Source organism: Theropithecus gelada, chromosome 19, assembly GCF_003255815.1.
Source record: "Theropithecus gelada isolate Dixy chromosome 19, Tgel_1.0, whole genome shotgun sequence".
Classification (NCBI taxonomy): domain Eukaryota; kingdom Metazoa; phylum Chordata; class Mammalia; order Primates; family Cercopithecidae; genus Theropithecus; species Theropithecus gelada.
This window is the reverse complement of record NC_037687.1, coordinates 30,432,296-30,442,386: the sequence shown is the minus strand read 5'-3', so window position 1 is coordinate 30,442,386 and position 10,091 is coordinate 30,432,296. Positions and strand designations below refer to the sequence as shown.

The window sequence follows — 10,091 nt, the reverse complement described above, 5'->3', positions numbered from 1 at the left end:
AGATGAATTTCCATACATTAACGATGAACAATTTTAAAAGAAAATTTAAAACACTTCCATTTGCTAGAGAACTTAAAGAAATAGGAATAAGTGTAAAAAGGTGAGAAATCTGTACCTTGCAATCTAAAAACATACATCAAAATGATTAAAAACATATATATATAACCCATATTGCTGGTTTGGAAAAAGTAAGATTGTTAAATAATTATATAACCCAATGTGATTTAGATTCAACACAATACCCAGAAAAATCCCTATCAGTTTTCATTAAAGAAGCAAAAAACAGGCTGGGAAAATGGCTCCTGTCTGTTGGTCAGGCTGATCTCAAACTCCTGGCCTCAAGTGATGTACCCACCTTGGCCTACCAAACTGCTGGGATTACAGGCGTGAGCCACCATGCCCGGCCCAATCCTCTTAACATAAACACTTTAATGTCAATTAATGCTTGATGGTTTGCTATACTCATTGCACTTGGAACAATCACCTCAAAAATGAATTTTCTGATATTCTACAAGGAGTGAAATCAGACTGAAGACCTTGCCACACTCATGACATTTGTAAGATTTCTGTCCAGTATGCATTCTCTGATGTCTAATGAGGTGTGAACATGAAGTAAAGGCTCTACCACAATCATCACACTTGTGAGGTTTCTCTCCTGTACGAATTCTCCTGTTTTGCATAGGATGAAGCTTGACTGAAGACCTTGGCACAATCACATTTGTAAGGTTTCTCTCCAACATGAGTTTGCCAATGAACTGCAAAGTATGAATGATGTCTGAAAAATTTCCCGCAATTATTACACATGTAAGATCTCCATTATGGATTCTCCAGTGATTTGCAATGGTTGTAGCGTTACTGAAGACTCTGTGACAATCATTACATTAGTAAAGTTTCTCTATACCATGGATTGCCTGATGAGGAATAAATGTTGACTGCCCACTAAAGGCTTTGCTACACTCATTACACTTGTTTCTCTCCAGTGTGAATTCTAGTATGTTGTGCCAGGTGTGAATCATGCCTGAAAGCCTTGTCACAAACTCTTACATTTGTATGGTTTCTCTCCAGTATGAATTCTCCTGTCTTTTGAGGCTTGATTTGCGACTGTAAACTTTGTCACATGCTTCACATTTCTAAGGTATCTTTCCAGTATGAATTCTATGATGACGTGCGAGCTTTGCTTTTCGATTAAAAACCTTGCCACACTCATTACACTTGTAAGGTTTCTCTCCAGTATGAATTCTATGATGACGTGCAAGGTGTGCTTGTTGATTAAAAACCTTGCCACATTTATTACACTTGTAAGGTTTCTCTCCAGTATGAAGCCTATGATGACGTGCAAGGTTTGCTTTTCGATTAAAAGCCTTGCCACATTCATTACACTTGTAAGGTTTCTCTCCAGTATGAATTGCCTTATGAATTACAAGGGCTGCATTTTGACAGAAGGTCTTGCCACACTCATTACACTTGTAAGGTTTCTCTCCAGTATGAATTGCCTTATGAATTACAAGGACTGAATTTCGACCAAACGTCTTGCCACACTCATTACACTTGTAACGTTTCTCTCCAGTATGAACTGCCTTATGAATTACAAGAGCTGAATTTCGACTAAACTTCTTGCCACATTCATTACACTTGTAAGGTTTCTCTCCAGTATGAAGTCTATGATGACGTGTAAGGTTTCCCTTTTTATTAAAAACCTTGCCACATTCATTACACTTGTACGATTTCTCTCCAGTATGAATTCTCCTATGACTTTCAAGGTTTGATTTGAATCTGAAAGCTTCATCACATTCTTCACATTTGTAAGGTTCCTCTCTAGTATGAGTTCGCCCATGAACTGCAAGGTATGAATGATGTCTGAAAAATTTGCCACATTTATTACACTTGTAAGATCTCTCTTCATTATGGATTCTCCAATGATTTGCAATGGTTGTAGCCTTACTGAAGACTTGGTGACAATCATTACATTTGTAAAGTTTCCCTAGACCATGGGTTGCTTGATGGTAAATAAGTGCTGACTGCCCACAAAAGGCTTTGCCACACTCTTTACACTTGTAAGGTTTCTCTCCAGTATGACATCTACGATGGCATGTAAGGGTTAACTCCTTACTGAAGGTCTTGCCACATTCATTACACTTGTAGGGTTTCTCTCCAGTATGGAGTCTACGATGGCGTGTAAGGGATAAATGCTGACTGAAGGTCTTGCCACACTCATTACATTTGTAAGGTTTCTCTCCAGTATGAAGTCTATGATGGCGTGTAAGGTATGACTTCCGACTAAAGGTCTTGCCACATTCATTACACTTGTATGGTTTCTCTCCGGTGTGAATTCTCCTATGTCTTTCAAGGTTTGATTTGAAAGTGAAAGTTTCATCACAATCTTCACATTTGTAAGGTTTCTCTCCACTATGAAGTCTACAATGGTATACAACGGATGACATATGACTGAAGGTCTTGCCACAATCATTACACTTGTAAGGTTTCTCTCCAGTATGAATTTTCCGATGTCTTTCAAGGTTTGATTTGAAACTGTAAGTTTTGTCACATTCTTCACATTTGTAAGGTTTCTCTCCACTATGAAGTCTACGATGGCATGTAAGGGTTAACTCCTGACTAAAGGTCTTGCCACACTCATTACATTTGTAAGGTTTCTCTCCAGTATGAAGTCTACGATGGCATGTGAGGGATGACGTCCGACTAAAGGTCTTCTCACACTCATTACACTTGTACGGTTTCTCTCCAGTATGAATTCCCCTATGTCTTTCAAGGTTTGATTTGAAACGGAAAGCTGTGTCACATTCTTCGCATTTGTAAGGTTTCTCCCCAGTATGAAGTCTACGATGGCATGTAAGGTATGACGTCTGACTGAAAGTCTTGCCACACTCATTACACTTGTAAGGTTTCTCACCAGTGTGACATCTACGATGGCATGCAAGATATTGCTTCCTATTAAAGACTTTGCCACATACATCACATTTATATTGTTTCTCTCCTAAATGGATTATCTGATGTTTCTTTAAGAGTGAGCTATAATTAAAGGCTTTGCCACTCTCATTACATGGGAAAGATTTTTCTCTCATGTGTACTTCCTGTTTTTCTGTGAGTAATGAAGAATTCCGGAAATTATTCCTATAGTTATTAGAGATATGAGTTTGGGGTCTACAAGAAATTCGTTGGGCTGTTGAAACTGAGGAAGCATCATTGATAGACTTCTCAACTTGATTATCAATTTTCTCTTCCATCTGAAATATGTGCAGTTCAGGCAGATGCGAATGAAAGCTTGATCCCAGCTGATCTTTAATAGGCTGGTTTCCAGCATGCCTTTGATCATATCGGTCTGTACTACCCGTTAACTTTTTTATTTTTGTCATGGGTGCTTCATGGACAGTTCTTTCATCTTCTTGCCACTGAAACTCAAAGTTATGAATATCTTTACTAATTTCCTGGAAGCAAAAATCTCCAATGTGATGTCTTTCCAATGTCCTTGTGTGGATCACTTCTGTATTGCCTTGCACTGTTGACGAGAAATCCTTCATCGTGCATTTGGAAGAGAGAGCTACAAAATATAAACACCAATAGGTTTCCAATTAAGTACAGACGGTAAATCATACTGAAATGTGTAAATATGACACACAAAAAAATACTTATTTTAAACTTTCCAAACAAGATCTTCAAAGTTAGGAACACAAAAGCGTAAGATTCTTTAATAAATAAAGGGTGATTATATGTGCTTCAAATTATTTTTACGGAAGTGTATTTCCAATATCATAACAAAACACTGACAGGGCACAAACATGTGTAAGCCTAAAGGAAGGAGTATTTTTCCACTGTGACCCTAAAGTGTCCAACAGTTTGCAACAAACATATCACTGTCACATCAATGAAAAGTACATATTCTTCATATTTACAGCATATTTACTGTATACAAATAAATGCTAAAGGACCACACAATATACTATATTCATAAATAATCCACAACAAGCTCATGTAAGAATAATCAAAATCAATGGAAATTCTGTATTGTCAAACAATCATAGCACTGAGAAGATAAGAAAAGATTACAAAATTTAGCCAGGCGTGGTGGCCCACAGCTGTAGTCTCAGCTGCTTGGGAGGCTGAGGCACAAGAATCGTTTGAACCCAAGAGGTAGAGGTTGCAGTGAGCCGAGATTGCACCACTGTACTTCAGCCTGGGCGACAAAGTGAGGCTCCATCTCAAAAAAAAAAAAAAAAAGTTAATACAATGTTTTTCTGAATAACTGTCATCATAAAATTACCTATATCCATGCAGAAAAAGCAAGTTGTGACATTAAGAAAAAAAATTTAGTATTTTTAGTATTTTTATATTTTTGAGGTGAAGTCTCGCTCTGTCACAACAGGCTGGAGTGCAATGGCCCGATCTTGGCTCACGGCAACCTCCGCCTTTTGGGTTCAAGCCATTCTCCTGCCTCAGCCTCCTGAGTACCTGGGATTACAGGCACACACCACCATGCTTGGCTAATTTTTGAATTTTTAGTAGAGATAAAGTTTCAACATGTTGGCCAGGCTGGCCTTGAACTTTTGACCTTAAGTGCTCCACCTGCCTCAGCCTCCCAAAAGTCCTGGGATTGCAGGCGTGAGCCACAGTGCCTGGTGGCACTTTGTGACATTAACTAGTAGACTCATGTCAGTTATATTGCATACCACATACCAAAAAGCCTAATGTACAATCATAAAAATTAGTAAAATATTGTCACCCATAAAACTAGCAAGCAAATAACAGGTACATTTATACAACCTGCAGAATTCTAAACAATTCCCTGTTAAGAAAAAAGCCACAGCTTCTACTTACCACCAGCACACAATATATGAACTGAAATACCTGTTAAGATCACTACCTTCTGATTTATGAGGTCAAAAAAATACACAGCATTATAAGGAATAAGAAGTGACTAACGGCCTGTAATCCCAGCACTTTTAGAGGCGGGTGGATCATGAGGCCAGAGTTCAAGAGTAGCCTGGCCAACATGGTGAAACCCCAACTCTACTAAAAATACAAAAAAATTAGCTGGCCGTGGTGGCGGGCACCTGTAATCCCAGCTACTCAAAAGGCTGAGGCAGGAGAATCATTTGAACCTGGGAGGCGGAGGTTGTAGTGAGCCGAGATCGAGCCATTGCACTCCAGCCTGGGCGACTTCGTCCCAAAAAAAAAAAAAAAAAAAAATTGACTAACAGTATCGGAGGGTGCAATTATGATGTCACAACTACATTTATGGAACAGGCAATACAGCAATTCTATATATATGCATTTCCCTTAGTTACCTAGTTCACGATGCATAAAATATAAAACATAGAATGTGTACTGGGAAAATATATAAACTGAGATCAGAGAAAACATTGTATAAAACAAATTGCACAATAAAAAAAAATATATGATGCAGGCTCCCTGGTCTGAATGTTCATATTGACCAAAAGCCATGTTCAGAGTTCTTATTCTCCAATAGGGTGTTCTTGCAGATGGGGCCTTTGAGAGAATTTGGTCATGGATGTTGACTACTCGTGAATAGGATTCGTGCTTTTATAAAAAGAGACAGTAAAGAGCTCACTGCCTGTTCCTCTTTCCACCGTGTCAGAATACAGCGGGAAGATTGCTGGGCTAAACCATGAAGAAGGCTCTCATGAGGAACCAATTTGGCTGGCATCTTGCTCTTGGATTTCCCACTTTCCAAATTCATGAGAAATAAATTTCTGTGTCTGAAGCCTCCCAGTTTAAGCTATTTCGTTTTTTGTTTGTTTTTGAGACTGAGTCACGCCTATCACTCAGCCTGGAGTGTAGTGGCACAATTCTCCTGCCTCAAGAGATTCTCCCGCCTCAGCCCAGAGTCTCACTTTGTCACCCAGACTGGAGTGCAGTGGGACATTTTGGCTCACTACAGCCTCCACCTCCTGGGTTCCAGTGATTGTCCTGCCTCAGCCTCTTGATTACTTGGGATAACAGCTGTGCGCCACCATGCCCAACTAATTTTTGTACTTTCAGTAGAGACAGAGTTTCGCTATGTTAGCCAGGCTGGTTTTGAACTCCTGACCTCAGGTGATTTGCCTGCCTCGGCCTCCCAAAGTGCTGGGATTACAGACTTGAGCCCCTGGGGCACAAGAATCGTTTGAGCCCGAGAGGCGTAGCTGGCTGCGGTGAGCCAAGATCGCACCACTGCACTGTAGCCTGGACAACAGAGTGAGACTCCATCATAAAAAACAAAACAAAACAAAAGTAATTAAGAAGGGAGTCAAAGTATGTCTACACAAAAAACCTATTAAACACAAAAGTAGGAAATGAGAAATGAAGAAGAAAAAAACACCTACAAGAAATACAGATAATATGTAACAAAAACGCAACGGTAAGGTCTTTTCCATCAGTAATGCTTCTAATGTAAATATTTAACTCTGCACTCAGAAGGTAAAGACTGGCTGAATCAACAGGAACCAATTACGTGTTGTCCACAGAAAACTCATATTAGCTGTAAAGACACACATATGCAAAAATTAAAAAAATAAAAGCCAATAGTTAGGTATGGGGATTGGGGCCTGTAAGCCCAGCTACTTGGGAGACCAAGGAGGATGTCTTGAGCCCAGGAGATCAAGACCAACTTCAGGCCGGGCGCGGTGGCTCACGCCTGTAATCCCAGCACTTTGGGAGGCCGAGGCGGGTGGATCACAAGGTCAGGAGATCAAGACCATGGTGAAACCCCGTCTCTACTAAAAATAGAAAAAATTAGCCGGGCGCAGCGGCGGGCGCCTGTAGTCCCAGCTACTCGGGAGGCTGAGGCAGGAGAATGGCGTGAACCCGGGAGGCGCAGCTTGCAGTGAGCCGAGATTGCGCCACTGCACTCCAGCCTGGCCAACAGAGCAAGACTCCGTCTCAAAAAAAAAAAAAAAAAAAAAGACCAACTTCAACAACATGGGAAGAATCTGTCTCTAAAAAAAAATAAAACTAAAAAAGTAGCCCGGCATGGTGGCATGCACCTGTACCAGCTACTGGGGGAGGCTGAGGTGGGACAATCACTTGAGCCCAGGAATTCAAGATTGCAGCGAGCCCTGATCACACCATTACACTCCACCCTGGGGGACAGAGAGAGACACTGTATCTGAAAAAAAAAAAAAGAGAAAATACAAAGATACACAAGGGCACATCCCCACTTCTGGAGGGAAGGTATCCTCACCCAGGGAGACCAGGTTCCTATAATTCTCCAACATCACATCTCTGTACAGAGTCCTCTGAGCAGGGTCCAGGCATTTCCACTCCTCCTGAGAGAATTCTATGGCCACATCCCTGAATGTCAGTAGACCCTGAAATGAAAACACATTTTAACCAAATGCTTATGGGAGGAGTTCTTATCTTTACCGAAAATGAGAAGAGGAGAGAGGGGAAAGCGTGGATTTAATTGCAGTGAATGTTCTGACAAATCTGAGTGAGGGATTTTCCACCACGTTTTGTCTTCCCAGTTGTGTTTTATTATACTTTTTTTTTTGAGGTGGAGTCTCACTGAGTTGCCCAGGCTGGAGTGCAGTGGCGTGTTCTCGGTGCACTGCAACCTCCACCTCCCAGGATCAAGCGATTCTCTTGCCTTAGCCTCCTGAATAGCTGAAATTACAGGTGTGTGCCCCCATGACCAGTTAATTTTTCTATTTTTAGTAGAAACAGGGTTTCACCATATTGGCCTGAAACTCTGGACCTTGTGATCCGCCTGCCGCAGCCTCTCAAAGTGCTGGAATTACAGGCGTGATCCACCATGCCCGGCCCAGAAACTTTTATTGACGCACCAAGTGATATTCAGTATCTAGATGAGACAGAGTATGAGTGATGTCTTCAGAGATGACAACGTCCACAGTGAAAGATCAGAAACTAAAATCCGGCTGGGCACGGTGGCACATGCCTGTTATCCCAGCTACCCGGGAGGCTGACACAGCAGAATTGCTTGATCCTGGGAGGCAGAGGTGGCAGTGATCCGAAATTGTGCCACACTCCAGCCTGGGCAACAGAGACTCCATCTCAAAAAAAAAAAAAAAATTAGCCGGGCATGGTGGCAGGCACCTGTGGTTCCAGCTACTTGGGAGCCTGAAGTAGGAGGATGGCTTAAGCCTGAGGGTGGAAGTTGCAGTGAGCTAAGATCGTGCCACTGTGCTCCAGCCTGGGCAACACAGTGAGACCCAGTCTCAAAATAAAATAAAATACATGAAAACTAGATTACTCAGAGTATGAAAATTCATTTTATATATATATATATAAATATATATATATATAAAAAAAACAAAATAATGAAGCCTACACAGACTCACAAAAAACTAGATGTTAATACAAAGGGTTGTCATTTTCCCTAGATTTTCAAACTGTAAAAGTTGTTCAAAATATATACATTTGTGTGTGTATATGTATGTATATGTATATGTGTGTGTGTATATTGTGTGTGTGGGTGTTTACATATATAAAGTTTTTAAAAATATCAAAAGTGGCAAGTTTTGTTGACCTGAAGAGGAATCTCATCTTGCTGGAAAATGATACTTTGGCAGTATTATTGCAGTGAGCTGAGATCATGCCAATATACTCTAGCCTGGGCAACAAGAGCAAAACTTAGTCTCGAAAAAAAAAATAAATAAAACATAACTATTGGGTACAGGGCTTAATACCAGAGCGATGAAATAATCTGTACAACAGACCCCGATGGCACTAGTTTACCTGTGTAACAAACCTTCACATGTGCCCCAAACCTAAAGTAAAAACATAAATATAAATTTTTTTTTTTAAGATGGAGTCTTGCTCTGTCACCCAGGGTGGAGTGCAGTGGTGCAATCTCAGCTCACTGCAACTTCCGCCTCCCAGGTTCAAGTGATTCTCCTGCCTCAGCCTCCTGCGTAGCTGGGGTTACAGATGGCATGCCACCACGCCTGGCTAATTTTTTTTTTTTTTTTTTTTTGAGACAGAGTCTTGCTCTGTTACCCAGGCTGGAGCACAGTGGTATGATCTCAGCTTACTGCAACCTGCATCTCCCAGGTTTAAGTGCTTCTTCTCCCTTAGCCTCCCAAGTCGTTGGGATTACAGGCACATGCTACTGTGCCTGGCTGATTTTTGTAGCTTTAGGAGAGAGTTTCACCGTCTTGGCCAGGCTGGTCTTGAACTCTTGACCTCATGATCCACCCATCTCGGCTTCCCTAAGTACTGGGATTACCTGCGTGAGCCATCGCGCCTGGCCAATTTCATATTCTTAAAATAATGAGGGAATAAAACGTCTTCTATCATTCATGTCTGTGTATACACTTTCCATTCTAATTAGTAAGATTTTTGGAGCCAGAAACACAGTAATGCACTCAATTACAAAAAAATGTAGTATAAAATCAGGCAGAAAACATTTCCTCATACTGGGCTCCTTTTCTAGAATTTACCACGTACTTTGTGCACATGAATACGTGACTTCCAGTGGCAGCTGCTCTAATCCTGGTCCACAGAGACCTGACAGAGCATCCAGATGTGGCCCCTGAATAATCCCTGCTGCCCAACAGCACTGACACCACGGGACCCTCACCCCGTCTCCATCCATGTCTGGTGTGAGCCCTTCCCAGGCCCATGCCCAGTGCAGCCTCTTCCCAAGTTCATGTCACTGGGTCACAAGAGATAAAATCTAAGTGAGATGAGAGGGACTGAGGGAAGACATGGGTGAGTGTGAGCAAACCTGTCAGGCAGGACGCTTCAGACTCAGAGAAGATTCCCAACTCCAAGGCCCAGCGTTTCTGAAAGGAAGGAGACAGAACAATCCACCGAGAATATCATCTCACCTGAGGAAGAGCCATCCCTGACTCCTCTGCTTTCCTCTTCCTCTTCCGGGTTTCTTCCTCATGGACCAAGAGTCTTTAGAATTCAATCCTGAATGTTAAAAATATGATGTTTATTGCATAGAATCAGTAAACCCCATCCCTGTAACACAACGACACATACAAAGGACACCTCACCCTGAGGAAATACGGTCCCCTCTGCTGCCCACCGCACCAGGGACAATAAACTCCTAAAGGAAAACTCCCGCTCGCCTCCTGAGAAGCCCCCACACACGCTGCAGCAGTGGGGAG

General features: G+C 41.7%; 1 protein-coding gene across 3 annotated transcripts; it reads right to left on the bottom strand.

The window, feature by feature from the left end:
* Positions 1-401: 401 nt before the first annotated feature.
* LOC112612396 (zinc finger protein 813-like) lies at positions 402-9,882 on the bottom strand. 3 transcript variants are annotated; one of them, XM_025366858.1, is made up of 5 exons: positions 9,804-9,882; positions 7,196-7,322; positions 1,194-3,556; positions 967-1,026; positions 402-650 (listed from the first exon to the last, which is right to left on the bottom strand). In XM_025366858.1, exons 1-5 carry the CDS (start codon positions 9,816-9,818, stop codon positions 486-488), a joined length of 2,730 nt encoding a protein of 909 aa, XP_025222643.1. In that variant the 5' UTR covers positions 9,819-9,882; the 3' UTR covers positions 402-485. The 3 variants fall into 3 exon arrangements, with proteins under 3 accessions (XP_025222643.1, XP_025222644.1, XP_025222645.1); XM_025366859.1 differs by lacking the exon at positions 402-650 and having other exon boundaries at positions 736-1,780; positions 2,027-3,556; XM_025366860.1 differs by lacking the exon at positions 402-650 and having other exon boundaries at positions 736-1,773; positions 2,191-3,556; positions 9,804-9,866.
* Positions 9,883-10,091: the final 209 nt, after the last annotated feature.

Excerpts from the sequence above, each read along its gene's own strand:
- LOC112612396 (XM_025366858.1), bottom strand. Across the intron at positions 1,027-1,193 it reads AGTGTAATGAGTGTGGCAAG|GCTTTCAGGCATGATTCACA; the intron begins GTTTTTAATCGA and ends GTTTGTGACAAG. Across the intron at positions 651-966 it reads TTCACACTGGAGAGAAACAA|AAACCTCACAAGTGTGATGA; the intron begins GTGTAATGAGTG and ends CGTACAGGAGAG.